Source organism: Myxine glutinosa, chromosome 12 (assembly GCF_964187855.1).
Source record: "Myxine glutinosa chromosome 12, kmMyxGlut1.1, whole genome shotgun sequence".
Lineage (NCBI taxonomy): Eukaryota > Metazoa > Chordata > Myxini > Myxiniformes > Myxinidae > Myxine > Myxine glutinosa.
Window position 1 is genome coordinate 105,989,399 of NC_136272.1, and position 26,959 is coordinate 106,016,357.

At 45.1% G+C, this 26,959-nt stretch overlaps 1 protein-coding gene across 1 annotated transcript in view; it reads left to right on the top strand.

The window, feature by feature from the left end:
- The window catches only part of TMEM131 (transmembrane protein 131), a gene marked incomplete at its 5' end in the record, with an annotated part of 190,748 nt that overhangs the window by 14,628 nt on the left and 149,161 nt on the right, over window positions 1-26,959 (top strand). The window contains 1 exon segment of the mRNA XM_078766170.1: window positions 5,768-5,836. Coding sequence (XP_078622296.1) covers window positions 5,768-5,836 — 69 coding nt within the window.

Consider the following 26,959-nt stretch of genomic DNA (forward strand, 5'->3'; position numbering starts at 1 on the left):
TAGGAACGTACCTGTCTCACCTGGTTCCCATGTGCCCCCAGTGTGCATTACCTTATATTGCGTGCACTTTTGCGCCCTTACCACCTTACTCACTTGTTTCTTCTTTTGTCTCCCACCTCCGAGGATCTGGCTTTGGGGTAGAGAGAGAGGAGAGAGAGGTGCTGGCTACGCAGTTGTGGGCCTGCACTTTCGCTGTTGGCTGCCTGGATCGATACACCATATGGACCGCAATGTTTGTGGCCACCCACAATGGACCGCAGCTCTTTTGCGGCCAAGCACCACCCGTGGAAGGACCTATGGGTCAACGTGGCACCTATGCCATAAAGGTGAACCACTGTTAATTAACACCAAGTGCACCACAAGAAGAGCAAGAGACACCTGCAGGGTTAGGGGTTGTCGAATTTATTTTTATTCCAATGAACAATGGTGACTGCACCGATTGGTGGTGGGGTGGTGCTTTTGATGCTCGGGAAGGGTGCTCTGCACGTTATTAAAGGCCGTCGGCCACAGAGCACTCGTGGGTTGGTGTATCGATGTTGGCAAGCGCGCTCTCTCTATGCATAACATCTGCATGTGTTCCTCCAAAAACAGGTCCTGGATCGTAGTGTAAATAGCAGCGTAGTCTTGTAAATAATGCTCCCTACCGGCTGTATGTTTAGTTTGAGGATTCTTTCCGGATTCGGTTATCCTGTGGGTGTGTTTCTGTGAGGAGAAGGGTGCAACGTCGCAGGGGGACATATTTACTCATTTGTGAATATCTGTAAAACTGTCGCACTCAGGGTAGAGTTAATAGTAGAGGGAACTACATTGCGTGCCACACTAAAGTAGGTAAAAATTTATCGGGTCGGGACGCCCCGAGGGTAGAGAAGGGTGCAATGTTGCGAATATGGAATTTGGCCTCCATATCCGCTTGTAAATATTCCCCTATTTTCTCCAATACTCCCCAACTTTCCCCAATCCCCCATTCCCTAGTCCCATTGCATGTAAATAACAATCAGTAGAGCCGACCTTCCCCTTATTCCCCCATTAAATGTCGTGCCCAGGTCCACCGCACCACACGTAGACAACTTTCGGACATCTTCCTAGTTATTCTTAATCTATGTCAGTTAAGGCCTCGTTTCCATTAATTATGACTCTTCGTTGCACCAGAATGTGATTATATGGCATCAGTAGTCAGTTTAGGACCTTTCCCATACCTCCTCCCATCTTCTTCCCCAAACAACAACAATAACAACAACTACAACAACAATTACAACAACAACAGAGGAGATGGCGGCGGAGCGGGGGAGGATGCGTCCTCACACCGGCTCGATTAGCTCCAGACCATGCGCTCCACGGGGTTACCCCGAAGGGGCTGGCTGTCAGCTCCTCGTCAGGGGCGGAGCCAGTAACCCCCCCCGCACGCACCCAATGAGAAGCAACGTGCCGATTCCACGAGGCGGAGCTAACGAGCCGAGGGCGTGTCACTCCCCGCCGGATATACGGAGCCGCTTGCCGGACGTGACGTCAGATGCGCCCCCAGCTTGAGACGACAAGACGCCACCTCGAGCGCTGAGAGACCTCCTGCATCTGTTGGGCCGCGCCATCCTGTCCCTGAGCACAAGGTGCACCTTGTGCTGGCCATCGAATACCCGCTTTCCTAGCCATCAATCCCCGTGTGAGTCAGTTTTTGTCCTGTTTCTCTGTGGTCTGTCGGGAATAATATAAGGTTGTGTCTAAGTGCCCACCTTCCTATGTTTCCCTCTTGTCCCTGTAATCTAACCTTCCGCCTTAATATAACCTCCTCCGGAGGTCTTGAGAACTGAACCCCTGGTGTCGTATTGTGTCATTATAACCCAGCCGGGTGTCTTCTTTTTCCTTCATTGGTCTAGCATAGCGCGATTAGTCAACCCCGGGTGCAATCGGGGTAACTTGTACGGATACGGCGGCCATCCCGCTCGGCCCACCATACCATCAAAGTCGTATCTGTAACAATATTTATACACATCGATCATTGATCTTGAAAAACAACGTATTTTGTCGTGCTTCTGCTGACCTGTCTGCGAGGTGTATAAATCGAAGTCCCTAGTGCGAATCACAGGTGAGCCCGTCCTGAGGTAATTAGTGATTGGGAACGATTCAGAACCTGTAGGTAAATAACCCTTGGTAATTTCCCCAACAGTTTTCTGGACTATAATTTGGAGTGCGGTAAGTCAAAGCTGTTAATATTCCTTGTGTACAATATGCTGTAATCGTCGACTGTTCTTTAAAATGCTTTCCTGGAATAAGCATCAAGTCAAAAACGTTTTCACTGAATTTTGTTTCCATTGACACAATTCTTCATATCAGGCAAGAATACATTGAATTCACATAGTTTACCAATAAATCAACAATACATCTAGGGAGGTTGGAGTGTCACTTTACCATATGCTTCTGTGCGTATAATCTGTGTGAATACTTCTTTAAAATATGTATCTGATACTCTGCCCTCTTAGCAGTATACACAGTACGCTTCAGAAGTAACCTAGCTTCCACGGTCCGTGGATAACCTGGTCAGGATAACCCGGTCAGGATAACCCGGTCAGGATAACCCGGTCTCACATCATCCGCGCCCACATTCAACCGTGCATAAATTTGCATATTTAATGAGGTTTGTCTGTCACACTTTGGTTTCGTGCGATAACTCCACCAAACATTGGCTGATTTCAACAAAATTTTGTACACACATGTGTCTCAGCATAACACAAATCAAGTTTGAAAACCAGCATCAACCGTGCATAAATTTGCATGTTTAATTAGATCCGTCTGTTCGTCTGTCACAGTTTGGTTTCCGTACGATAACTCCACCAAACATTGGCTGATTTCAACAAAATTTTGTACGCACATGTGTCTCAGCATAACAAATCAAGTTTGAAAACCAGCATCAACTGTGCATAAATTTGCATATTCGATCATTTTTGACAAAGTTATGGCACTTTGAACTTTGGTAGGGGACATGTATTGCAGCGCAATACTCAGAATGCTTGTTTTATTTTGCTTTGTTTCCATCCATTGCCTTCTGCTGTTTCCTTTTTTGTTTGCTAATGCAAAGTGCACAAGTGTTTAAAAACCACAGACACTTTGTTGTTAATCTGTTTGCTGTTCATTACCTTTTTGATCTGGTTTTAACTTTTGTGTGTTGAGTTTACTTGTAGTCCACAATACATCTGTAAACCCAGACCCCCTTTTACACCCCACCATCTGCCATAAAAGCTCACCATTCACATTGATGTCGGCAAGTTATGCCATACGGTTATTTATTTATTTCCGGAGGTTGGTAAGGATGGAATTATTTTTATGAAAACCCAACTTCAAGAAAAACCAATGAAATATCCTAAGTCTGATGTATGATGTATACTGTGTAATATATTTTTCACAAAAACATTGAGCAACAAGTGTTTTGAGGTTTGTATATTTGTTTTTATGTTCAGATAGAACGTGTTTGTATTCTGGTTATGGAAGACCAGCACATTGATTGTACATTCCATAATCAAATGAGATTTCAGGAAAACCAAAGTTGTCTCGGTTTTGGTACGACCGATCAACATGGGTGCTTGAAATTGGCAAAGACACCAGTCCACAAATCATTGCAGACCAGCTTAGATTGGCAGAAATGGTTTTAATTTATGACTGGACCATTATCGATCCTGAAGCTTGTAGGTGTTGTGCCGTCAAACAAATTTGACGAACCAGTTCTCGCTGTGGGATGGTGACCAATTCTCGAACATAGCCACTTCCATTTCATCGACTGTGAGCGGACTTGTCGACCTCAAGCGTATCTCGGGAGGATGTCCCGAACATGTTTGATTGTATTTAAGTGTGGACATTGTACAGGCCAGTCCATGCGAGTGATGTTGTTGTCCTGTAGTGCAGTATCGTATGGTTTGGACAGGTGTTATGATCCATCAATGGTAAAGTTGGGACCTTGGTGTTGGGCCAGAGGAATGACCATAGATTTGATTATCTTATCGCTTTGTGTCACCCTGGATGACTTGTCACAGCACGCCCCTGGATGACTATATATCAGTTATTTGGCTAATTTCAATGCTTCCCATACTATCGGATTGCCCCCATCAAACGAACATGCTGCCCAATAGCCCAATGTTCAAATTGCTCCCCACCTCCTCTCCAGACTCTAGCACTTCAATTGTGGAAATTTGGGCAGAATGTGGACATGCCCTATGAATAAAACATGGTGCCAACCCCTCCCCCCCTCCTTATTTGTGATGTTTTCCCATAGAATATGCTGCTGTTGATGTAGGGAGAAGTGGATTCCTGGGCCTCATTCTTTTGAAACGAAGCATGTTATAAACTGCCTGCTTCAAAATTCGATTGTTGATTGCTCGTTGGTCATTCTGGAGTGATTGAACCACCTTTAGAGGCCATTTTCCCCTGCAAAGCAGGGGTTGGCCTTTTTTGGGCACCGTGGTCCCCTTTTTGAAGCAATGTTTTATGGCCGGATGCCCTTCCTGCCACCAACCCTGTTGGTCACCTTGTGACACAGGGAATTACCAGTGAACTGGAACTCAATTTGCCGACCTCGGAAGGATGACAGGCTGAGCAAACCCCCCTGGCATTAATTCAGCGATCAACCGGGATTCGAACCCAGGATCCTAGGATCCCAAGCCGGCACCCTAACCGCTAAGCCAACACCAGGCTCATTCTGGAGTGATTGTGCTTTTGAAAAGGGGTTCCTTCTGTTAAGGGTGGCAAGATGACTTTCTTTTGGAGGGGGGTGGGGGTTCACCCTTGGGTAACCTGAATGAGGTATTTGCATGAATCATCTAGTCTGGCAGTGCATTGTCTGTGTCCTAGAAATTACCTTGTTATCAGGATTGTCCTGGGAAGCAATGGCAGTCCAAGGCATCCCACCCTTCCCCCTCGAACCCTAAACCTACGAGTCATGATAATGTGAGCCAACTCATTTGGCATTAAATGACACCTGGCCATTCCTAAACGGAATTTTTTTTTTTCCCCTTTAAGGACAGTTTTTATTTATTTTGCATAGTGTTTTCAAGATATACTTTTGTGTTGTCACCTTTACATGTGATTTATCACACACTTGGGAAGGCAAAATTGCACCATTCCAAAGTTTATCTGAAGGAAGTGACATGTTTTGTGCCACTTTACCTGTGCTGCGGTTGCGAGCAAAGATTCTATCGGAACCCAGTTTTGGCGAGAGGGTAAAGAGTAAGACTTATTTTGAAGCCGTTTGGAAAACACAAAGCTTTGTGGGTCAGGTTTGTCAAGGCAAGCAGACACTAACATTGGTTTTGAAGGTGGGGTTTGCCTTTACAATTGGGGTTTATTATGCCTTCAAAGTTTCATGCATGACGTGGTGGGCTGTACCTTTGCACACACCCTTGCCCTGCCTTTTACCTCTCTTCCGTATTGTGTTGGGTTTATGCAGAGCCGTGCTGATTTGCACTTTTCCTTTCTGCCTCTTTCACACTTGAATTTGCACTGTCCTTCTTTCTGTTCTTTATGCCGCCTTTCCCCTTTCCCCTTTCTCATTTTCGTATTTGAATATCTCAAGTTCGCAGGAACTGTAAACAATTTCTAACTCGAGCCTTTGCATTCTTTTCTCTCGCAATAGCTTCCCTTCTGTAGTGTGCCATCACTTCCCATGTTTCTGCAAATTGGCAGCTATGAAAGGGCACCTAGTGCCGGCTGTGACAATATGGAGGGTGGTAATAGTAATGGTGTGCTTGTCCGTGGGAGTGATGCGTACACCACTTGTGTGTTACAGTACCAGCATACCGAGGATGGGAGCGAGACCGATCCAATTTGAGCCCTCCGTGCTGGATTTCCATGAGCAGTAAGTGCCTTTTTTTCTGGCTCGATTTGTCTATAAAATGTCTGGCTCTATTTGTCTGTTCACAAATGTTCCTCTGTTTACATTGTCACTGTTTGTATGTCTATCTGCTCCTCTATGTATCCCTGTCTTTTTCTGTGTATGTATGTATGTCTCTCTGTATGTACAGTGATCTGTCTCTCTGTATGTACGGTGGTCTGTCTCTGTATGTACGGTGGTCTGTCTCTGTATGTACGGTGGTCTGTCTCTGTATGTACGGTGGTCTGTCTCTGTATGTACGGTGGTCTGTCTCTATGTACGGTGGTCTGTCTCTCTGTATGTACGTTTGTCTGTCTCTGTATGTACGTTTGTCTGTCTCTGTATGTATGTTTGTCTGTCTCTCTGTATGTTCGTTTGTCTGTCTCTGTATGTACGTTTGTCTCTCTTTATGTATGTTTGTCTGTCTCTCTTTATGTACGTTTGTCTGTCTCCTTTGCATGTACGTTTGTCTGTCTCCTTTGTACGTTTATCTGTCTCTGTATGTACGTTTGTCTGTCTCTCTGTATGTGCGTTTGTCTGTCTCTCTGTATGTACGTTTGTCTGTCTCTTTTGTATGTACGTCTGTCTATTTCTCTGTATATACGTCTGTCTGTCTCTCTGTATGTACATCTGTCTGTCTCTCTGTATGTACATCTGTCTGTCTCTCTGTATGTACATCTGTCTGTCTCTCTGTATGTACATCTGTCTGTCTCTGTATGTACATCTGTCTGTCTCTCTGTATGTACGTCTGTCTGTCTCTCTCTGTATGTACGTCTGTATGTATGTCTCTGCATGTATGTATTTCGGTCTGTGTCTGTCTGTCTGTCTGTATGTCTGTCTGTCCCTATGTATGCATGTATGTCTGTCTGTCCATCTGTATGTATGTCTTTCCCTTTGGTTATCTCAATTTCCGGGTTTCAGAAGGTGGGAGGAAATTCTCCCAGAACTCGATCTCCACCTCCTTTTTTTGGTAAAGGATCATTATTCATGAACTAAGTTGCGAAACTTTGTTCAGCCTTGGCTGCCAGCTTTGCTCGTTTAAACTGGTTTATGAATCTTTCACCTTTACCGTTAGTCCCCCATGCTTCATGCGTGGAATACGCTTTTCATTGGAGGACAATTCCCTTCTCCTCCAAGCTTCAGCTCATTAATCTTCTCCAATTCATATATAACATAGTAGTTGTTGTTTGTAGGACAGGTGACACCTTTTTAGCTTTGGTGTTGAGCTCTGTCCTATTGTGAGGCTGGGTTCCCCTCCCTCACTGGAGAAGGTGCAGTCATTATCCTTTTCGGTACACATTCTGGCTGCTCGGTGTGGCCCCACAAACTTCGGCCTCATCCTACGAGGGGTCTGTGTCCCATTAGTCATTTTTTTTTTTTTTTCATTATTTGGCATATTGTTGTTAAAGCCAGGCATTTTGCTGTCCCTAAGAGGCGGTCACTCTTGTAAATAAAGGTCACTGTATGTATGTCTGTCTTTTGCTTTATATATGTATGTATGTATGTATGTCATAAGCGCCACGAGGGTCGTTAACTCTGCTTGATGGGGCTATATAAGACTCCTTTATTATTATTATTATTATTATTATTATTATTATTATTATTATTATTATTATTATTATTATTATGTATGTCCCTCTCTTTGCATGTAAGTATGCATGTCTGTCTCTCCATGTATGTCTGGCTCTCTGTCCCTCCACGTGTCCTTGTTTCCATCCTTCCCTCCCTCCACGTGTCCATCTTTACATCTGACCCTCCTTCCGCGTGTCCATCTGTCTGCCTGTCCTTTCGTCCACCTGTCCGACTTTCCGCCCGACCATATGTCTGCTCCTTTTTTAAAATGTCTACCCTCCTGCATTGTGTGTGCGTGTGTGTGTGTCGCTGTTCGTTCGTCCTTTCTGTGTTTGCTGGCATTCAATCCCTGTCAATGTCCTTTTGCCTGCTGTTGACCAGCCCATTCTGTCTGTCCTATCTCTATGTGTAGTTTGTTATATGCTGTCAGTACATCTTTGTTTGCACCACGTATCGGCGACCTTGATGACCAAGTCAAGCACATCTGTGTCGTGGTTGTAGAAACTACCACTTCTTCCTTTGTGTGCAACACGTATGGGCAGCATCATTTGCAGGGGGTGTGATTGTGCCGCTGATGCAATGCCCCATGGAGGTTAGAATAGGAATTTGAAGTTTCTCCAGGGTGCCGGTGATAACTCGCCCACTCTTGACGAAGGACACTGACCGTGGGATCTTCGATGTCCAACTAATGCCGGCAGGCTGGACGCCGAGCTTAACGTCCATCCGAGGGACGGCACAAACAATGATGCCTCGTCCTGCGTGCGAAACACCACAATAATAGGTTATAGCTGGGTCAAGATTCAAACCTAGGCTCACGACGGCTCAGTGGCGAATCCGCATACCTCTAGTCTGGGCTATCCTGCCAACTGCACCATATAGAATCTTACCATTTGTTTTTCTGGAATAGTTTTCCAGTCGACCTGTGAGTTAATGTTTTACACCGTGTGCCTGCAATTGGACTTGCTTGAAGAGCACACATCCATGATCTAAAGTGTGTGTGTGTGTGTGTGTGTGTGTGTGTGTGTGTGTGTGTGTGTGTGTGTGTGTGTGTGTGTGTGTGTGTGTGTGTGTGTGTGTGTGTGTGTGTGTGTGTGTGTGTGTGTGTGCGTGCGTGTTAGATGTGAGTTAGATGTGTGTTAGATGTGTGTTAGATGTGTGTGAGATGTGGGTGAGATATGTGGGTGAGATATGTGGGTGAGATATGTGGGTGAGATATGTGGGTGAGATATGTGGGTTATACCATATATTGCTGTCATTTCTGACTGTATGTCTGACGTGCATCGACACTGGGCAGAGTTTTTGTTTATTTCTTTCTTTCTGTTCAGCCCAGGTTTGTTTCACCCACATTCTTTATTTGCTGCTTGCTCGGACGTGCTCTGGAATTGCAGATTTTGCTTTTTTTGCTTGTGTAAAGTTGTATTCACATTTTTTGGACAAGCTGTATTTTTTGTGAACCATAGTCACTATCACCTGTCTTTTAGCTATTATTTGATGGTTATCTTTTCTCTTTCATTTACTTTTATTTTATACAAAGACTTGGCTAAAGATGCTGGAAGAAGAAATGCGGGCAAGGGGGTTAACAAGGAGAGATGCAGAAAATAGGGCAAAATGGAGAAGATTGTCATGGGGACCGCAAGGCTAACCCCCGCTCTAGCAGGGAAAATGGCCTTAAAATGCATGTTGTTGTTGTTGTTGTTGTTGTTGTTGTTGTTGTTGTTGTTGTTGTTGTTGTTGTTGTTGTTGTTGTTGTACTTATTTAACGATTCAATATCTTATTATAATAGAGCAAACGTATATGGTTGTGTTTGTTTATATGCGACCAAAACGTCTTCTTCTTCATCAAATAAAATTCACACCCAAAACACTCCGTGAACTCTTAATTACGTTTAGACTGCTGAGACTCCTCAGACCTTTAACGACCCTTTAAGTCCCCCATGACCCTTAAGACAACCATGACCTCCTGAATACCCAAAAGGCCCAGAGGATCAAAAAGACCCTGAAGACCCAAAACACCCCAAAGACCCAAAACACCCTGAAGACCCTAAACACCCTGAAGACCCTTAGGAACCTTAAGACCCCGAAAACCCACAACACTCAAAAGACCCGAAATACCCTTCAAGGCCCAGATGATCTAGAAGACCCCAAAGACACCGAATGGTCAAAGATGCCTATCCCGCTGAAACGACGTGTGGTGAGGCGCGCTAGTTGATGTAATAATGATGTTTGCTTTATGTAGTTTGGTTGTCTTTTTAAGCCTCCTCCAATGAAGTCGCCGGAGGCATTATGTTTTTGCGTTGTCTGTCCGGCTGGCCGTCCATGATAGGTTTTCATTATCGCGATAACTTAACAGCTGAACTGATCCAAGTCAAACTGGGTGCAAGTATGTACAATGATGTAAAGATGAACTGATTAGATTTTGGGGTCAAGAGTTTAAATGTCAGAGGTCAGGTTCAGTAAAGATATTTCATTGCCGCGATAACTTAAGAATGGTTGAAGGGATCGAAGCCAAACTTGGTACAGTTATGTATAATTATGTAAGGATGCACTGATTAGATTTTGGGATTGGGAGGTCAAAGGTCATGTTGAATAAAAATTGTTACTGTGCTAACTTGTGAACCAGTGATGGGATTTTGACCAAACTTGGTACAAGTATGTATTATGATGCAGAGATGAACTGATTCGATTTCGGTATCAAGAGGTCAATGGTCAGAGTCTATAATAGGTTTTCATTACCGCGATAATTTAAGAACGGCTGAAGGGAACCAAGTCAAACTTGGTATAAAAAAAATAAAAAAACCCCACCTTTAGAGGCCACTTTTCCCCGCAAAGCGGGGGTTGGCCTTTTTCGGGGACCGTGGTTGTTGTTGTTTTTTGGTCCCCTTTTTGAAGCAATGTTTTACGGCCGGATGCCCTTCCTGCCGCCAACCCTTTTTGTCGCCTTTTACGACAAGCAGGGAATTACCAGTGAACTGGTACTCAATTAGCCGACCTCGGAAGGATGACAGGCTGAGTTAACCCCCCTGGCGTTAATTCAGCGATCGACCTGGATTCAAACCCAGGATCCTAAGCTGGCACCCTAGCCGCTAGCCCAACACAAACTTGGTATGAGTATGTATATTGATGTAAATATAAACTGATTAGATAATGGGTTCAAGAGGTCAAAGGTCAGGGGTCCCATTAGGTAACATTTCTGTTACTGCACTAACTTGTGAACCAGTGATGGGAGTTTGACCAAACTTGGTACAAGTATATATATATATATATTATGATGCAAAGATGAACTGATTAGATTTTGGCGTCAAAGGTCAGCGGGCATGTCAGGTTAAAAATGTGATACTTGAGAACAGCTGATTGGATTTAAATCAAACTTGGTACAAGTATGTATAATTATCTAATAATGCGGGCAGATGGATACTGGGCGGCTTTGCAATGTTGTAGAGTGCCGTTGTAGTTTGCGCAGAGGACAGAGCATGCAAGACCATTAAGCTTCCACAGTACATCTTATGTGAAATGGAATGTTCATATTTTCATTTATTAACATTCTTTCTCCTTTCCTTTGAAGCAAGGTTGTGAATTGTATGTTGGTCCTTGTTCTCGGGAACCTGCACTTCAAGCCCAACTGGCACTGGATGATTGTTGTTATTGTCATTATGGCTCTCCTGTCATTAAATTCCATACCATCGCATCACCTATCCTATATGGGCGTATCAGCTTGTTAAATATTTTTCATTGGTTTTCTGGTGGAGGCTCATGAACATGAAGCGAGTCTTGTGAACATCAGAGATGCTAGTTTGAATTAAAGTGGCACTCAAGGCAAGAATATTGCACACAGGTGCATATCGGACAACTTGTTTTAGTCTCAGCGGACTTTTTCATCTAACTTTTTCACCCGAATTCAAGATTATCTCAGTACTATTAGGCATTTTGTCCACATGTAGTAGCAGCAGCAGGAGTAGTAGTGTTTGTTTCATTCATTCACCTTTCATCTATGCACCTCCCCTATATTTTTACCTCTTGTGTTTGTCGACCTTAATGTATTTACATCTCACTTGAATTTCCTCTGGTGAATGAGACTGCAGGTATGATGGTAAGTTTGTTACAAACCTGCTGTGTAACTGGGCCATCTGGTTCTTAATGACACGCGGGGTGTGTGCATTTTTTGAGTGCCGTAGAATTGACATGTGTTGTCCTTTTGATGTCGGGCAGCACTTTTGATGTTAGCAGTAGTTTTCCATCCAGGTGATAATGCCATGACCTGTTTTTACCAGAGGGTTTCATCATCCTGTAGCATATTCAGGCCTTTTTATTTTTGTTAACTTGGCTGTGCAACTTGTACTCTCAAGGGAACTTTATATTCTTATTGCTGGAGGTGATATGCACATTTTTGGTAATGTTTGATCCTTTAAATTTGATTGCACTGTACAACATCCATGCACTTCCTGGCTCGTTTTATATACTACATGACCAAAAGTATGCGGACACCCACTCTAATTAGTGGATTCGGCTGTTTCAATCACACCAATTGCTGACAGGTACATGTAATCAACCACACAGCAATGCAATCTCCATAGACAAAGATTGGCAGTAGAATGGGCTGTACTGAAGAGCTCGGTGACTTTCAACGTGGCACCGTCATAGGATGCCACCTTTCCAACAAGACAGTTTGTCAAATTTCTGTCCTGTCTGAGCTGCCCCGGTCAACTGTAAGTGCTGGTTTATTATTATTATTATTATTATTATTATTATTATTATTATTTTGTATACAAAATCGAGGCTCGTGTAAGAGCAAACACATTGAACATGAAAACGTGCACAGACACATAAAACGTGCAATGAAGGAAATGGGAGACAACGGGGAGAGAGAGGGAAACACACAAGCACAACAACATAAGAGAACAGGGACGTCGGTAGATCTCTGGAAGGGGAGGGATGGGGGAGGATTGAGGGGTACACGGTATACGGTATAAAGCAAATGAACACTTCTAGGAATTTCAGGAAAGACGTTGGGGATTGAAATAGGTGGATTTGGGGTGGTTTAACGGGGGTAGAAAAGATAAAGGTTTTGGATGTGGGAAGATTGGAGATGGTGGTGAACAGCTGTTTTAAAGACCTGGAGGGAGGAGAGGGATTAAAGAGAGTGAGGGAGTTTGTTCCAGAGGCAGGAGAAAAGAGGAATGAAGGAGTGTAGGTGAGCAGAGAGTCTTGGTTTTGGCAGTTTCACCAGAAGAGGGTTGCTGGCAGATCTTGTGCGTCCTGCAATAATATTTTGGGGACAGAGCACAGACAGAGCGGGGGGAGCAAGGCCGGAGAGGAGTCTGCAGAAGAAAGAAATACCACCTATCTGCCTGCAGTGAGAGAGAGAAAGGCCATCAGAATCATCTTCATCGCGGGAGATTCCAATTATTCTGAATGTTTTGGTTTCAACAGCGTGAAGCCGAGCTAGGTGCGAGGCAGGATCACCAGCCCAGAGGGGATAGCAGTGTTACATTGAGCTGCGGATGAAAGCTCTATGTGGTGAGGAGCTCAGAAGTGGCCAGAAAGGACTTTGCATATGATGGAGAATGCCCATTTGGTGACTGGCTTTGGAGGCCAGCTTGGAAATGTGGTTTTCCCAGGAAAGATCACGGCAGACAGTAAGACCCAAAAGTTTGAATGACAGAACTTCTTCAAGAGGATTGTTCAGAAAGTAGATAAGAGGGTTGTCCAGACGGTCTTTTCGTAGAGAGAAAGTGAGAGTGTGAGATTTGTCAGGATTGAAAGACATGTTCCACTTGTTTGACCAGTTTGTGATATTGTCTAGGTCTGTAGAGAGCGAAGAGGCTGCTGCCTGCCGATCTGAGGTTGAGATATGGAGCGGCAGAGAGTGGCGTCATCAGGAAAGAGATAGAGAGGATTTTCCAGAGAGTCAGAGTGATCATTATTGAAGACCAGAAAAAGCACAGGGTCCAGAACACTGCCTTGAGGAACTCCAGCCTGAACAGGAAGTGGAGAAGAGAAAGTTCAATTCAGGGCCACACGTTGTCTTTGACCAGAAAGGAAGTCCGCCAGCCATGCGTGGAGATTTCCATGGATACCAAAAGAGGAGAGTTTGGTGAGCAGAGCGGGGTGCCAGACTGTATCGAAGGCACGAGATATGTCAAGGGAGACTGCTCTGATTTTCTGTTTGGCATTGAGGACCTCCATCCATTGTTGAGACAGCAGAAGCAGCATGTCTAGAGTAGAATGACCTGGTCTGAATCCAAATTGATCCTAGATAAAGCCATTGGAGAAGAGGAAGGATTTGATGTCAGAAGCGATGATCGATTCCATGACCTTGCTGATTATTGGGAGCAGGCTGATTGGTCTGTAGTTGCAAGGATCTCTTTTTGCACCTTTCTTGTGTAAAGTGGCAATGTTGGCTGATTTCCAAGCAGATGGCAGATGACCTTGAGCAAAAGAGAGGGTAAAGAGAATTTAGAGAGGGTGTGAAAGAGCGGCAGACCAGGATTTTAGGACCTGTGGGCTGATGCCGTCTGGTCGAGTTGCAGAATCAGAGTCGAACTGTTATTGTGAAGTGGAAACGTCTAGGAGCAACAACAGCTCAGCCGCAAAGTGGTAGGCCACACAACCTCACAGAACGTGACCTTCGAGTGTGAAGCGCGTTGTGCCTAAAAATCGTCTGTCCTCGGTTGCAACACTCACTACCGAGTTCCAAACTGCCTCTGGAAGCAACGTCAGTACAACAACACAACAACTGTTCGTCGGGAGCTTCATGAAATGGTTTTCCATGGCCGAGCAGCCGCACACAAGCCTAAGATCACCATGCGCAATGACGAGCGTCGGCTGGAGTGGTGTAAAGCTCGCCATCTTTGGACTCTGGAGCAGTGGAAACGCGTTCTCTGGATTGATGAATCACGCTTCACCATCTGGCAGTCCGACGGACAAATTTGGGTTTGGCGGGTTCCAGGAGAACACTACCTGCCCGAACACATAGTGCCAACTATGTTGGTTATGACAAACTTCCCTGAAAATGTCTGCTGCTCTTCTTCTGCTCCAATCGGCTCATCTGATCATGTGCTTGTCAAAGTGGACATCTCTCTGACCATTCTCAGAGAGCCTCCTCAGCGTCGACGAGTCTGGCATTTCACTCAGGCCAACTGGCACGGTCTTCAAGCAGCCATCAATCATCTGGACTGGTCTCCCATCTCTACCGCCTCTGACATCAACTCATCCTGGGAATTCTTTCAAAGTAAATTGCTCTCTCTCATGCACAGATTTATACCATCTCGTCTTCAGTTGTCATACCCTTCCTCCCGTCCATGGTACACGGAATCTTGTGGTGAGGCTGTTGCCCTGAAACAACTTGCTTTCGTCTCCTGGAAAGCAAATCCAACGGAAGGAAATCTCATTTCCTTTCACAAAGCCCGAAACAAGTGTGTGTCCACCCTCAGGAGAGCCAGGAAACAATATCTCACCATTCTCAAGACCGAACTCTCTTATCTGTCTCCCTCTTCCAAATCCTGGTGGCGTCTGGTCAAATCTGTTTCTGGTGTTTGTTCCCCCTCCATCCCCTCCCTCACCTCAAACGGCTTAACGGCTGACTCCGCACGTGAAAAAGCTGAATGCCTCAACTCTGTGTTTGCCTCTAAATCTTGTGTCCCAAACCCATCCCTCTCTGTACCCACCGTACCCAGTCGTACCCAGCTGCTCCTGGACTCTGTGTCCTTTCCTCCTGACAAGGTGGAAAAGTTTCTGGCAACCCTCGACTCTGATTCTGCAACTGGTCCTGACGGCATCAGCCCACGGGTCCTAAAATCATGTGCTTCTGCACTTTCACTCCCTCTTTCTGTTCTCTTCACCCTCTCTTTTGCTCAAGGTCATCTGCCATCTGCTTGGAAATCAGCCAACATCACCGCTTTGCACAAAAAAGGTGCAAAAACAGATCCCAGCAACTACAGACCAATCAGCCTTCTCCCAATTATCAGCAAAGTCATGGAATCCATCATTGCTTCAGATATTAAATCTTTCCTCTTCTCCAATGGCTTGATCTCTGATCATCAATTTGGTTTCAGACCTGGTCACTCTACTCTGGACATGCTGCTTCTGCTTTCTCAACAATGGATGGAGGTCCTCAACGCCAAACAGGAAATTAGAGCTGTCTCCCTTGACATTTCACGTGCCTTCGATACGGTCTGGCACCCTGCTCTGCTCTCCAAACTCTCCTCCTTTGGTATCCATGGAAATCTCCACGCATGGCTGGCGGACTTCCTCTCTGGTCGTAGTCAACGTGTGGCCCTGAATGGGTTTCTCTCATCTCCTCTTCCTGTTCAGGCTGGAGTTCCCCAAGGTAGTGTTCTGGGCCCTGTGCTTTTTCTGGTCTTCATCAATGATCTCTCTGACTCTCTTGAAAATCCTCTCTATCTCTTTGCTGACGACTCTACTCTCTGTCGCTCCATTCCTCATCCCTCAGATCGGCAGTCTGCAGCCTCCTCACTCTCTGCAGACCTGGACAAAATCACAGACTGGTCAAACAAGTGGAACATGTCTTTCAATCCTGACAAATCTCACACTCTTACAATGTCTCTCCGAAAGGACCGACTGGACAACCCTCCCATCTACTTTCTCAACAATCCTCTCCAAGAAGTTCTGTCGCTCAAGCTTTTGGGTCTCACTATCTGCCATGATCTTTCTTGGGAAAACCACATTTCCAAGCTGGCCTCCAAAGCCAGTCGCCGACTGGGCATCCTCCGTCGTGCGAAGTCCTTCCTTGGCACACCTGAGCTCCTCACCACATACAAGGCTTTCATCCGCAGCTCAATGGAATACTGTTCCCCCCTCTGGGCTGGTGCTCCTGCCTCACACCTTGCTCGGCTTCACGCTGTTGAGGCCAAAGCTTTCAGAATCATTGGAATCTCCTGCGATGTAGTCAACGCCGAGGGCCTTTCACTCACTCACCGCAGGCAGGTTGGTGGTCTTTCTGTCTTCTACCGACTCCTCTCCGGCCTTGCTCCCCCAGCTCTCTCTGTGCTCTGTCCCCCCAATATTCCTTCAGGTCGCACAAGATCTGCCTGCAACCCTCTTCTGGTTAAACTGCCAAAGTCTAGGCTCTCTGCTCACCTTCACTCTTTCATTCCCCTTTTCTCCCGCCTCTGGAACAAACTCCCCCACTCCCTTCAATCCCACTCCTCCCTCCAGGTCTTTAAAACAGCTGTTCACCACCATCTCTTATCTTCCCCCATCGAAAACCTTGATCTTTTCTATCCCCGGTAATTCACCCCAGAGTCCTTTCAGTGTTCATATGTTTTAATCCTCTCCCACCTCCCCCCAAGTCCTCCCGATGTCCCCGCTCTCAAATGTTGTGTTTGTGTCCTTCCCCCTCTCTTTTGTGTCCTTCCCCCTCTCTCCCCATCTTGTCTACCGCTCCCCTTGTTTTTTGTGTTTTGTGTGTCGGTTTGTCTTTTTGTGTGATTAATGTTAGCTCTTTCACGAGCCTCGATCTTGTATACAAAAAAAAAACAAAAAAAAAACAAAAACTATAAAGTATGGTGGAGGAGTAATAATGGTCTGGGGCTGTTTTTCATGGTTTGGGCTCGGCCCCTTAGTTCCAGTGAAGGGAAATCTTAATGCTGCTGCATACAATGACATTCTCGACGATTGCGTGCTTCCAGCTTTGTGGCAACAGTTTGTGGAAGGCCCTTTCCTGTTTCAGCATGACAATGGTCCCCGTGCACAAAGCGAGTTCTATACAGAAATGGTTTGTCAAGATCGGTGTGGAGAACTTGACTGGCCTGCACAGAGCCCTAACCTCAACCCCATCGAACACCTTTGGGATGAATTGGAACCCCGACTGAGAGCCAGGCCTAATCGCTCAACATCAGTGCCCGACCTCACTAATGCTCTTGTGGCTGAATGGAAGCAAATACCCGCAGCAATGTTCCAACATATAGTGGAAAGCCTTCCCAGAAGATAGTCAGGTTCACTATGTTAACAAATATAATTTCGTTCAAAATTTTGGGAGATTAGCAAACCTGTACATTTTTGGAGCAGAGCATGGAGAATCCGAAAATCAATGTCTGCATTTGCACAGACCCAGATTTTCGATTTTCAAAATGGTCACCATAAAATACATATTTTGCGCTATCTCGGCTTCTAGTCAACCTAGAAACTTAATTAAATATGCTAATCCTATGTTTTCTGGGTCAAGGAATCCAATAAAGGCCTCAAAATAGTGCTCAGGATTATAGAAAAGCAACAAACAAAGGTGATTGAAAACCATTGTCTCTATATTTGTGATATAACTGTATTACATAATACATGATATTGCAAGTCCTTTGAAGTTATAGGTATGGGTTTATAAAGCAAGAAAGCAGCCTTGTTAGTATCAGATTGAACTATAAGTCCTATACACAGGATCTACTAGGTCTATACCGTTCAGGAATATGCTTTTACACATCTTCATCCCTGTCCTGAGTGTCATTTTCGCAAAGGTGTCTACGCAAATGCCAACATTAATTTTTGGATTCCTCATGCTCTGAATATTCCAAAAATGTATAGTTTTGCTAATCTCCAAAATTTTTGGACGAAAAAACGTCGTGAACCTGACTAAGAGTGGAGACTGTTATACTATTATAGCAGCAAAGGGGGGACCAACTCCATATTAATGCCCATGATTTTGGAATGAGATGTTCGATGTTCGGGTGCCCACATACTTTTGGTCATGTTGTGTATCTTGAATGTGTAGATTAGTGTCTTTACTCTTATGGACACAGCAAAATGCAGCCATTGTTAATTTCATATGTAGGTTTGGTTGTTTTGCATGATTGATGGTTTCTTCTTGTAATCTTGACAGGAACATTATAAACTTTAGTTTTTGAGCTTTTATTTCCTGTCATATTGATTATCCTATTGTGGTGTCCAAGGTGCGTTCTGTGCATCATTGATTATTTGCTGTAGATTTGCTTCATAGATTTGGTTGTTCGTTTTCATTACAAGAGGAAGTTTGTCACTCGAAGTTAAACCTCATCCCACCTCCTGTTTTTTTTTTTCACAAGTAATTAATTAATTAATTAATTAGCATACAGAGTCTAGGCTCGTTGAAAATCTAGAATGGATCAGGACACAACATAACAAAAGGAACAGCCGAAATTGAAGGAGGAAATGTCAACAGCAAGACCGAGCGCCAAAATAGATGGAGGCGGACAACAAGGGATGCAGCTAAGGATGAGGGGTAAGGGAGAATGCAAGTGGGGGACAAGATGGATACAGAAACAAAATTTTGGTTGGGGTTGGGGTTGGGGTGGGGGTGGGTTTAATGGGTGTATAAAAAAAAACAATCATGGGTTTGGATGACGGATTTTAGATGATGGTGAACCGCTGTCTTGAAGACCTGAAGAGAAGAATGCGATTGAAGAGAATGTGGAAGTTGGTTCCCCATTTGGGGAATTTATTGCTTGTTAGGAAATGAGGAACGAATAAATGGAGGTGAGCAGTAATTCTGGATTTTGGGAGTTTAACTAGAAAGGAATTGCTGGTGGACCGGACTACATGCTCCCTGCAGATACTTGGGGGCTGCAGGCGATGGTGACAAAGCACGGTAAGGGCAGAGCCTGGAAGACCAGAAAGGAGGTGGTGGAAGACAGAGAGACCACCTTCCTGTCTGTGATGGTGAAGTGAATTACCCATAGACTCGGCTTCGACATGGGTGATTTCAATAATCTTGAAGGCCTTGGTTTCCAGGGTGTCAAGCTGAGCAAGATGTTAGGCAGGGGAGAGCAGAACTTCATCAAGCTGTGCATGACGTCCTTGTCGGTGGACAGGAGTTCAGGAGTGCCAAGGAAGGACTTTGTACGACGGAGGCTGGCTTTGGAGGCCAACTTTGAAATGTGGTTTGCCCAAGAAAGATTATGACTGAGAGCGAGACCCAAGAATTAAAGTGATTGAACTTCTTTGAAAGGGTTGTTGAGACCGTTTTGTTAGTTAAAGTTTTGGCAATATTTCGATTAGACGTTTTCTTGCATTCCCTCATTTTCAAATTCTCTCTTTCTTCTCCAATGTCTCCATGAAGAATGGAGACCTTGGGATGGGTGGAGGGAGAGAGGGTGTGGAATGAGGCAGAAAGGGGAGGGAGAGGATTGGTAAGGAGCCAAAATTACGAATCGATAATTTTCCTACCAAAGCAAATACTTTATATAAACATCGAAGATGGTGCACGTTGTCAATAAATACTATAACTTGGTGCTTCACTTAAAGCCACAAATGTTTTTTTTAAACCTGTCAACTTTACCATTCATATTCACATTTAATTATGTATTTACTTTAAACCCTTCAGTGAATTTATTTTGATAATTATTGTGTTCTGATTATGGCTGGTAGGATGGCCAAGGGGTACACATATTCGCCTCAAAGCTGTCTCGTCTGTGTTTGATTCCAGACCCAGCTATAAACTGTCATCCCGGTGTTTCACAGGCAGGGTAATTCATGATTGTGTGTGCCGGCCCTCGGATGGACGTTAAGCAGCACACCATCTCCACTTGACTGGTGTCATGCCGTTTGGGATGCTACCTGGCGTTGAAGCTTGGTGGGACTTGTGGGCTCCGTGCTGCCAGATGGGAGGGCCTGAGATTTGGCGGACCTGAGTGGGAGGGAATCCTGAGATTTTTCAGACCTGGGCGGGAGTAACCGAGCGTTGGTGGACCTCCTCTTGCAGGGAGGTGAGGTTGAGGCTGTGGGAGACCGAGGTGAGATTGAGGAATGCGCCATTCGAGATTCTTTTGTTACGCGACTTGGCCTTGAAGCTTAGTGTGACTTGTGGATGCCGTGCTGTCGGATGGAAGGACCCGATATTTAGCAGACCCGGAAGGGAGGGGGCCTGGGTTTTGGCGCATTCGGGTTGGATGGCCCGAACTTTGCTGGGTTTTTCCGACCTAAGATGCGCGTGAGGTGCCTGGTACCGCGCCGTTTGATGAGGCGGCTTATAAGTGTATGTCAGCTTTGGGAGCCGAGCTTTGTGAGATCCAGTACCATGCCGAATATGGCAGCTTTGAAGAATGAGACCGATGTGGATGGGATCGGGATGTATGGGTTTGAGAGGGAAGTGACCGTAACCCAGCATAACCCCCTTCTGCGATGCCACTTCTGGGATGGCGGAGGGGCAGGTGACAGATGAGGAGACATGAGTCATGGTTTCTCACTGGTGTGGGGATGGATGCTTCGGGACAGGGTAGGCCTCCGTTTCGTCTTGGGGACTTGCGGGTGGAGATGAGGACCGGTGGTGTGGTGTGGTGTGGAGACGTGGACACACACACACGCACACACACACACACACATGAGATTATGGTTTATACACGTGTTTTGCATGACGTCTTATGCTGAGTATTATATGCACACATTATTATATGTTATATACACATTATACACATTATACACATATTGTATTGTATACACACATTATGCGTGACTAGTTGTGCAGTATATTGTGCATGACGTATTACACATATTTCATATATACGCGCACACATGCACACACGCACACGCGATCTTGATATCCATGCATTAATTAGAAGTGCAACTGCAGATCAATTGACTGTAAATTTCAACCTGGGGCGCAAGCAGCCAGTGTCATAAAAAACGGTCGGGCGAGAACTCCACAGAGCGGGATACCATCATTGGGTTGCAGTGCACAAACCACTCATCACACCTGCCAATGCACATTTGCAAGTCCAGTGGTGCAAAGAGCAAAGGCAATGGACTACCAAGCAGTGGATAAATGTGATATGGTCAGATGAATCGTCCTTCACCATGTTCTCGACAAACGGATGAGTGCCCGTGTGGCATCAACCTAAAGAACTCTACAATCCTCAGTTCTTGGTTACAACAGTGAAGAGTTCTGGTGGTTCTGTAATGTTGTGGGGTGCATTTTCCTGGCATGGTTTTGGGTGCAGTCATTCCCTCAGAAGGCAAGGTCAATGCCAATGCCAATCGCTACTTAAAGGTACTGAGTGATCATCTTCACCCCATGTTGCAGCATTTATTTCCTGCCAGGAGGAGGTGGAGGAGTGTCTTCCAGGATGACAATGCCCCCATCCACAGAACACGTGTGGTCACCGGATGGTTTTATGAGCATGACACTGATGTTATCCATATGTCATGGCTTTCTCAGTCACCAGATCTGAAGCCAATTGAGCATCTTTGGGATATTCTTGAACAATGCCTGAGATAGCGTTTTCCACCTCAATCAAACATGTGTGAGTTGATTGACCTTGTGGAAGAATGGTGCCGCCTCCTTCCTGCTGAATTCCAGACGCTGGTGGACTCTATGCCACGGCGCATACAGGCCTTACTGGCCACATGTGGCCCAATGCCCTATTAAATGACTTACATTGGTGTTTCCTGTTTTTTGTCATATATACAGACTTGGCATTTAATATGGAATATTTTTTTTTTCTTGACTTGTGTTTACTTTCTTAACTCAGTATATCAATCTGGTGAGTTTCTTTTACACTTTGGTGATTTATTTGTTGAAAGAACCATGTCACTGATTGTCTGTCGCAGCAAGAAGTCAACAACAGGATTATATCTCAGGTGGCGTGGCAAAATGTACGGACAGGTGCATTTGATGATTGGCTTCACAGTCGGGTATACAAGGGTTGTTGCGTTCTGTATTAGTGGAAAACAACTGCTGCACGTCTCCAAAAGTTATTGCCGCTTCCTCTGGAGATGGTCCGTCAACTCGACAATGCTGTTTGTCATGGAGTGGTGGCTTTACGAAATTACGGCATGAAACAGCGTGCTATTGCTCGGCAGTATGGCATCACTCAAGGTCAGGTGTCAAAGATCCTGAAACGAAATGCTCAGAGGGGTGTCCCGACTCCAATACTGATGCCAGGACGTCCCCGCAGAACCACAAAGACGGATGATCACCAGCTGCACCGGTTCGTCCGCAATGGCCGTACCAAGTCAGCTAATCAGCTTAGGGTTGAGTGGCAGCAACTGACAAATGTGCCTGTATCCAGAAGGCTAGTCAACCAACGACTGGTTCAAGCAGGCTATTGTGCCAGGCGTCCCCTGAGAAAGCCACGCCTGACCAGACAACACCGCCAGCGCCGATTGCAGTGGGCCAGAGAGCACCGTCAATGGCAGCCAGGACACTGGAATCACGTGATCTTCAGTGACGAGTCTAGATTTCTGGTCTATCGTCAAGATGGCCGCGTCCGAGTGCGCAGAAAAGTGCATGAAGCCTACAACAAATATTGTATAGTGCCAAGAGTCCAAGCTGGAGGTGGTGGGGTGACCGTTTGGGCTGCTTTTCATGCAGGGGGCAAAACTGACCTGGTTGTTCTGAATGGAAACCTGAACCACTTCGAAGAAACATTGATTCCATTTGCTCGTGCAGCCTTTCGAGGAAACTTTATCTTCCAAGATGACAATGCATGGCCACCACCGTGCTCGCATAATCCAACACTTTCTTGCTGACCGTGGTGTAGAGCATATGGAGTGGCCTGCCATGTCCCTGGATATACATATATATACATATATATTGTTGCGGAACCCAACGTCGGCCTATGGTTCCCCTTTGAGGGGGGATTAGTCCCCTCGATTATTGCTGACCGACGTGGTCCCTGAAGCTGCAACGCGACCTCCGGAAAGGCCGGTGCACAGCCCCGTTCGTACCGCGGATAAGATGTTACTTGATTGCCGAGCGGTGTTTAGCAACCGCAGCACGAACCGTTAACAAAGACTAACCCGATCCTGAAACGTTGGCCAAATCGTGCCACAGATATTCAATGAGGGAAAAGACAACGACGACACGGATGTGAAGAAGAGGATGGCGAAGGCAAAAAGGTTTGAACTACGACTATTATTTATTACTATTTACAGGACCAAAAGAAACCAAGGAAGAAGGAAAGATAATAAAATAATGACAGAAGGAATCAAGGAGACACAGTGAAATGCTAGCTTACCTACAGTCTTAATTAACCCAGGACAGAACAAACAAAAGACGGACTCACGAATGGGGAATGGAGGCAGGAATGATTGGAAGGAGGAATGGGAAGGTTCAGCTGGGGCAGATGGTTCGGGCTTGATCCCGCACGGGACGTCGGGCTGGACCTTGACGGCCACCGATGCCACCGCAATCTGGTTCCCGCGGGGTAACGGGTCGAAGCTGCCTGGTGGAGTCAAACTGCTGGTGGAGCCAACTGCTGGTGGAGCCAAACTGCTGGTGGAGCCAACTTCTTAACGGGCGCAACTCTCCGTGGGGATCCCTTCCTCTGCCTTTACCAAGCTCGTCTGGACTCTTCTCTCAAACGCAACCACCTTGGACTCCTCTCTCAAACGCAACCACCTTCGACTCCTTGCGCCACTCATAGGCTTCCGCGCGTGCTTATATAAGGCCGTGGGCGATCAAGCCGCCGGCCTCCAGGACACGCCCATCGGTGAGCTCGCCTCGGCCCTGATTGGTCGGCACGGGCTCTCTGGCTCCACCCTTGATGACGATGGGCGGGCACGCCCAGGATTCGGCGGCTCCTCCCCCTTCTTCTCCAAGCCCACCTCGTGGCTAATGGAGTCGCGGTGAAAACCGCCCAGCAGCTGCGGCGAATGCAGTTGGCAATAGAGGCTTTGGGAATGGAGCTTTGGGAATGAAAGGGGATCTATCTATTTGAATTCGGTGCAATGGAGTGTCAATTAATGGGAGACACAGCCTTAACCTACATAGAATAAGGAAATAAACTACCAACAAGGAGGAAATCTATGATTGGCTAACGTGATTGTTTATGACCTAATTACGGGACGCACTTTGACCTTTATACACAACTGGAGGAAGGAGGGTGATCTTTTTACAACAACAATTTGTTACACAACAATAAAAGAAACACAATTCTCATATCCACAACAATATATATATATATATATATATATATATATATATATATATATATATATAGTGCATTCAGAAAGTATTCAGACCCCTTCACTTTTTTCACATTTTGTTATGTTGCAGCCTTCTGCAGAAATCGTTTAAATTCATTTTTTCCCTCATCAATCTGCACTCAATACCCCCATAATGACAAAGAGAAAACAGGATTTTAGAAAGTTTTGCAAATTTATTAAAAAGAAAAAACTGAAATATCACTGACATAAGTATTCATACCCTTTGCTGTGACACTTGAAATTTAGCACAGGTGCCTCTCATTTCTCTTGATCATCTTTGAGATGTTTCTACACCTTGATTGGAGTCTAACTGTGGTAAATTCAATTGATTGGACATGATTTGGAAAGGCACACACCTGTCTATATAAGGTCTCACAGCTGACGATGCATATCGGATCAAAAACCAAAGCCATGAGGTCGAAGGAACTGTCTGCAGAGCTCACAGACAGGATTGTGTCGAGGCACAGATCTGGGGAAGCCTACAAAAAAAAATTCTGCTGCATTGAAGGTTCCCAAGAGCACAGTGACCTCCATAATTCTTAAATGGAACAAGTTTGGAACAACCAGGACTCTTCCTAGAGCTGGCCGCCCGGCCAAACTGAGCAATCGGGGGAGAAGGGCCTTGGTAAGAGAGGTGACCAAGAACCCGATGGTCACTCTGGCTGAGCTCCAGAGATCCTGTGTGGAGATGTGAGAAACTTCCAGAAGGACAACCATCACTGCAACACTCCACCGATCTGGGCTTTATGGCAGAGTGGCCAGATGGAAGCCAAACAGTTCAATCTTGGTTTCATCAGACCACATAATCTTGTTTCTCACAGTCTGAGAGTCCTTTCGGTGCTTTTTTACAAACTCCAAGCGGGCTTTCATGTGTCTTTCACTGAGGAGAGGCCTCTACTGCTGCTGTAAACACAATCTACCAGGATTTGCAGGTCTTCTGCCATCTCTGTGAGCAAGACAATGTTGTGTGCGAATCGTCGGTTTGATATAAAATTTCCTTGCGTGTTCACTCCTTGCGGCATATCATTTATTGTTTGCTGGCATTGCATGTTCAAGCAGCAAGTTGAAAAGTTGGGGTGATGTCACATATCCCTGATGGAACCTAACTGTTGTACTGAACCAATCAGTCAGATCTTCATTCGCTGGCACTGTGCTCTTTGATTTGCTGTGGAGTACCTGAAGTAGCTTGGTGATTTTAATAGGGAAGCCAAATAATTTAAGTGCCCCCCCATAAGCCATCTTGCCACAGAGTCAAACGCTTATTCAAAGTCTATGTAACAGCAATATACAATATACATACTTGTTCATTTCCAGGTATTTTTCTATTATTTGTCTTGATGTGAATAATTGATCAATTTGATCTTCTTGGGTGAAATCCAGCATGCGCTTCATCAAGTATTTCTTCTTTCTTCATCATTCTTCTTTGAATAGTTGTTAAGATTTTTCCTGCATGACTCAGCAAGCTGATGACTGTAGTTCTCACAGTTTAACTTGTCCTTATTTTTGTATATGGGCATAATTAGATCTGTCTGGAAATGCTTCACTCTTCCAGACCAACTTGCACAAATGGTAGATTATGTCAATACCTATTTCACCGGAAGCTTTTAGTTCTTCAGCTGTGACTCTACCGTAGCCAGGTGCTTTTCCTTCACTCAGCCTCTTTATCGCACTGGCAACCTCTTCTCGAATAATTTCTAGTTTCTCACCTTTACTCGGCATTTGTGGAATATTAATTATCGTCCCTTCATTTCTAAAGTTTTATTTGTTGTACAAGTCTTTATAGTTTTCCTTTCAATGGTTTTTAACATCCTTCTGCAGGTCTGTCAGTACTTCCTCTTTCTTATTCCTTTTCTTTACTCTTTGCTTTTTGTTTTTTGACTTGGTCGTAATTTTCTTGATGGTCAAGTACAGATGGGTTACTTACCTCTTTGGACTGGGTAGTTTGCTGTGCCTTCTCCACATTCGCACATAGATATTTTAGCCACTTGTCTTTACATCCTTTGACTTTGTTTTATTTCTCTACTAGCGTGGATTGGCTTGCTACACTCGCCTCGCCACATGTCGCTGCAGAGGTACGGGCTTGCTTAAACCGAGGATAATGACCTGACTGAATTTGAGTTGCTGTGTTGTCAGGATTTTTCACCAATCATGATACAGTACATAGATTTGTTTTGTAGAAATTTATTTGTAATCAAAAAGGTCCAAGTGGTGTAAAGCTCTAAATGGTCAAGGGTCCAAGCTTTCTAATTGGTCTGAAGGGTGTAAGGGGTCTAAACGGGTGGCTTCACAGACAGTTGTTTGGTTTTATATATGCTGTATATAGATGGGTTACTTACCTTATTTAAAAAGAGGATACTATTGTGTTCAAAAAGTATCCGACCTTTATTTTTTGTGCGTAAAAAAAAAGAAGCTAGGGAGGCGTTGATTGGTGCACGTATGTAGGCGATCCTAATGCACACGCGTGAATTTTTTCACACCTGCAGAAGCTGTCATTCGACGGCAGACCGCCGATGAGTGAGGACATGTAAGTGAGCGCCGTCGGATTTTCGTTTTTGACAAAATGACGGAAAAACTTGAACAACGCTACTGCATCAAATTTTGTGTAAAGCTTGGCGATTCCCAAGTGGA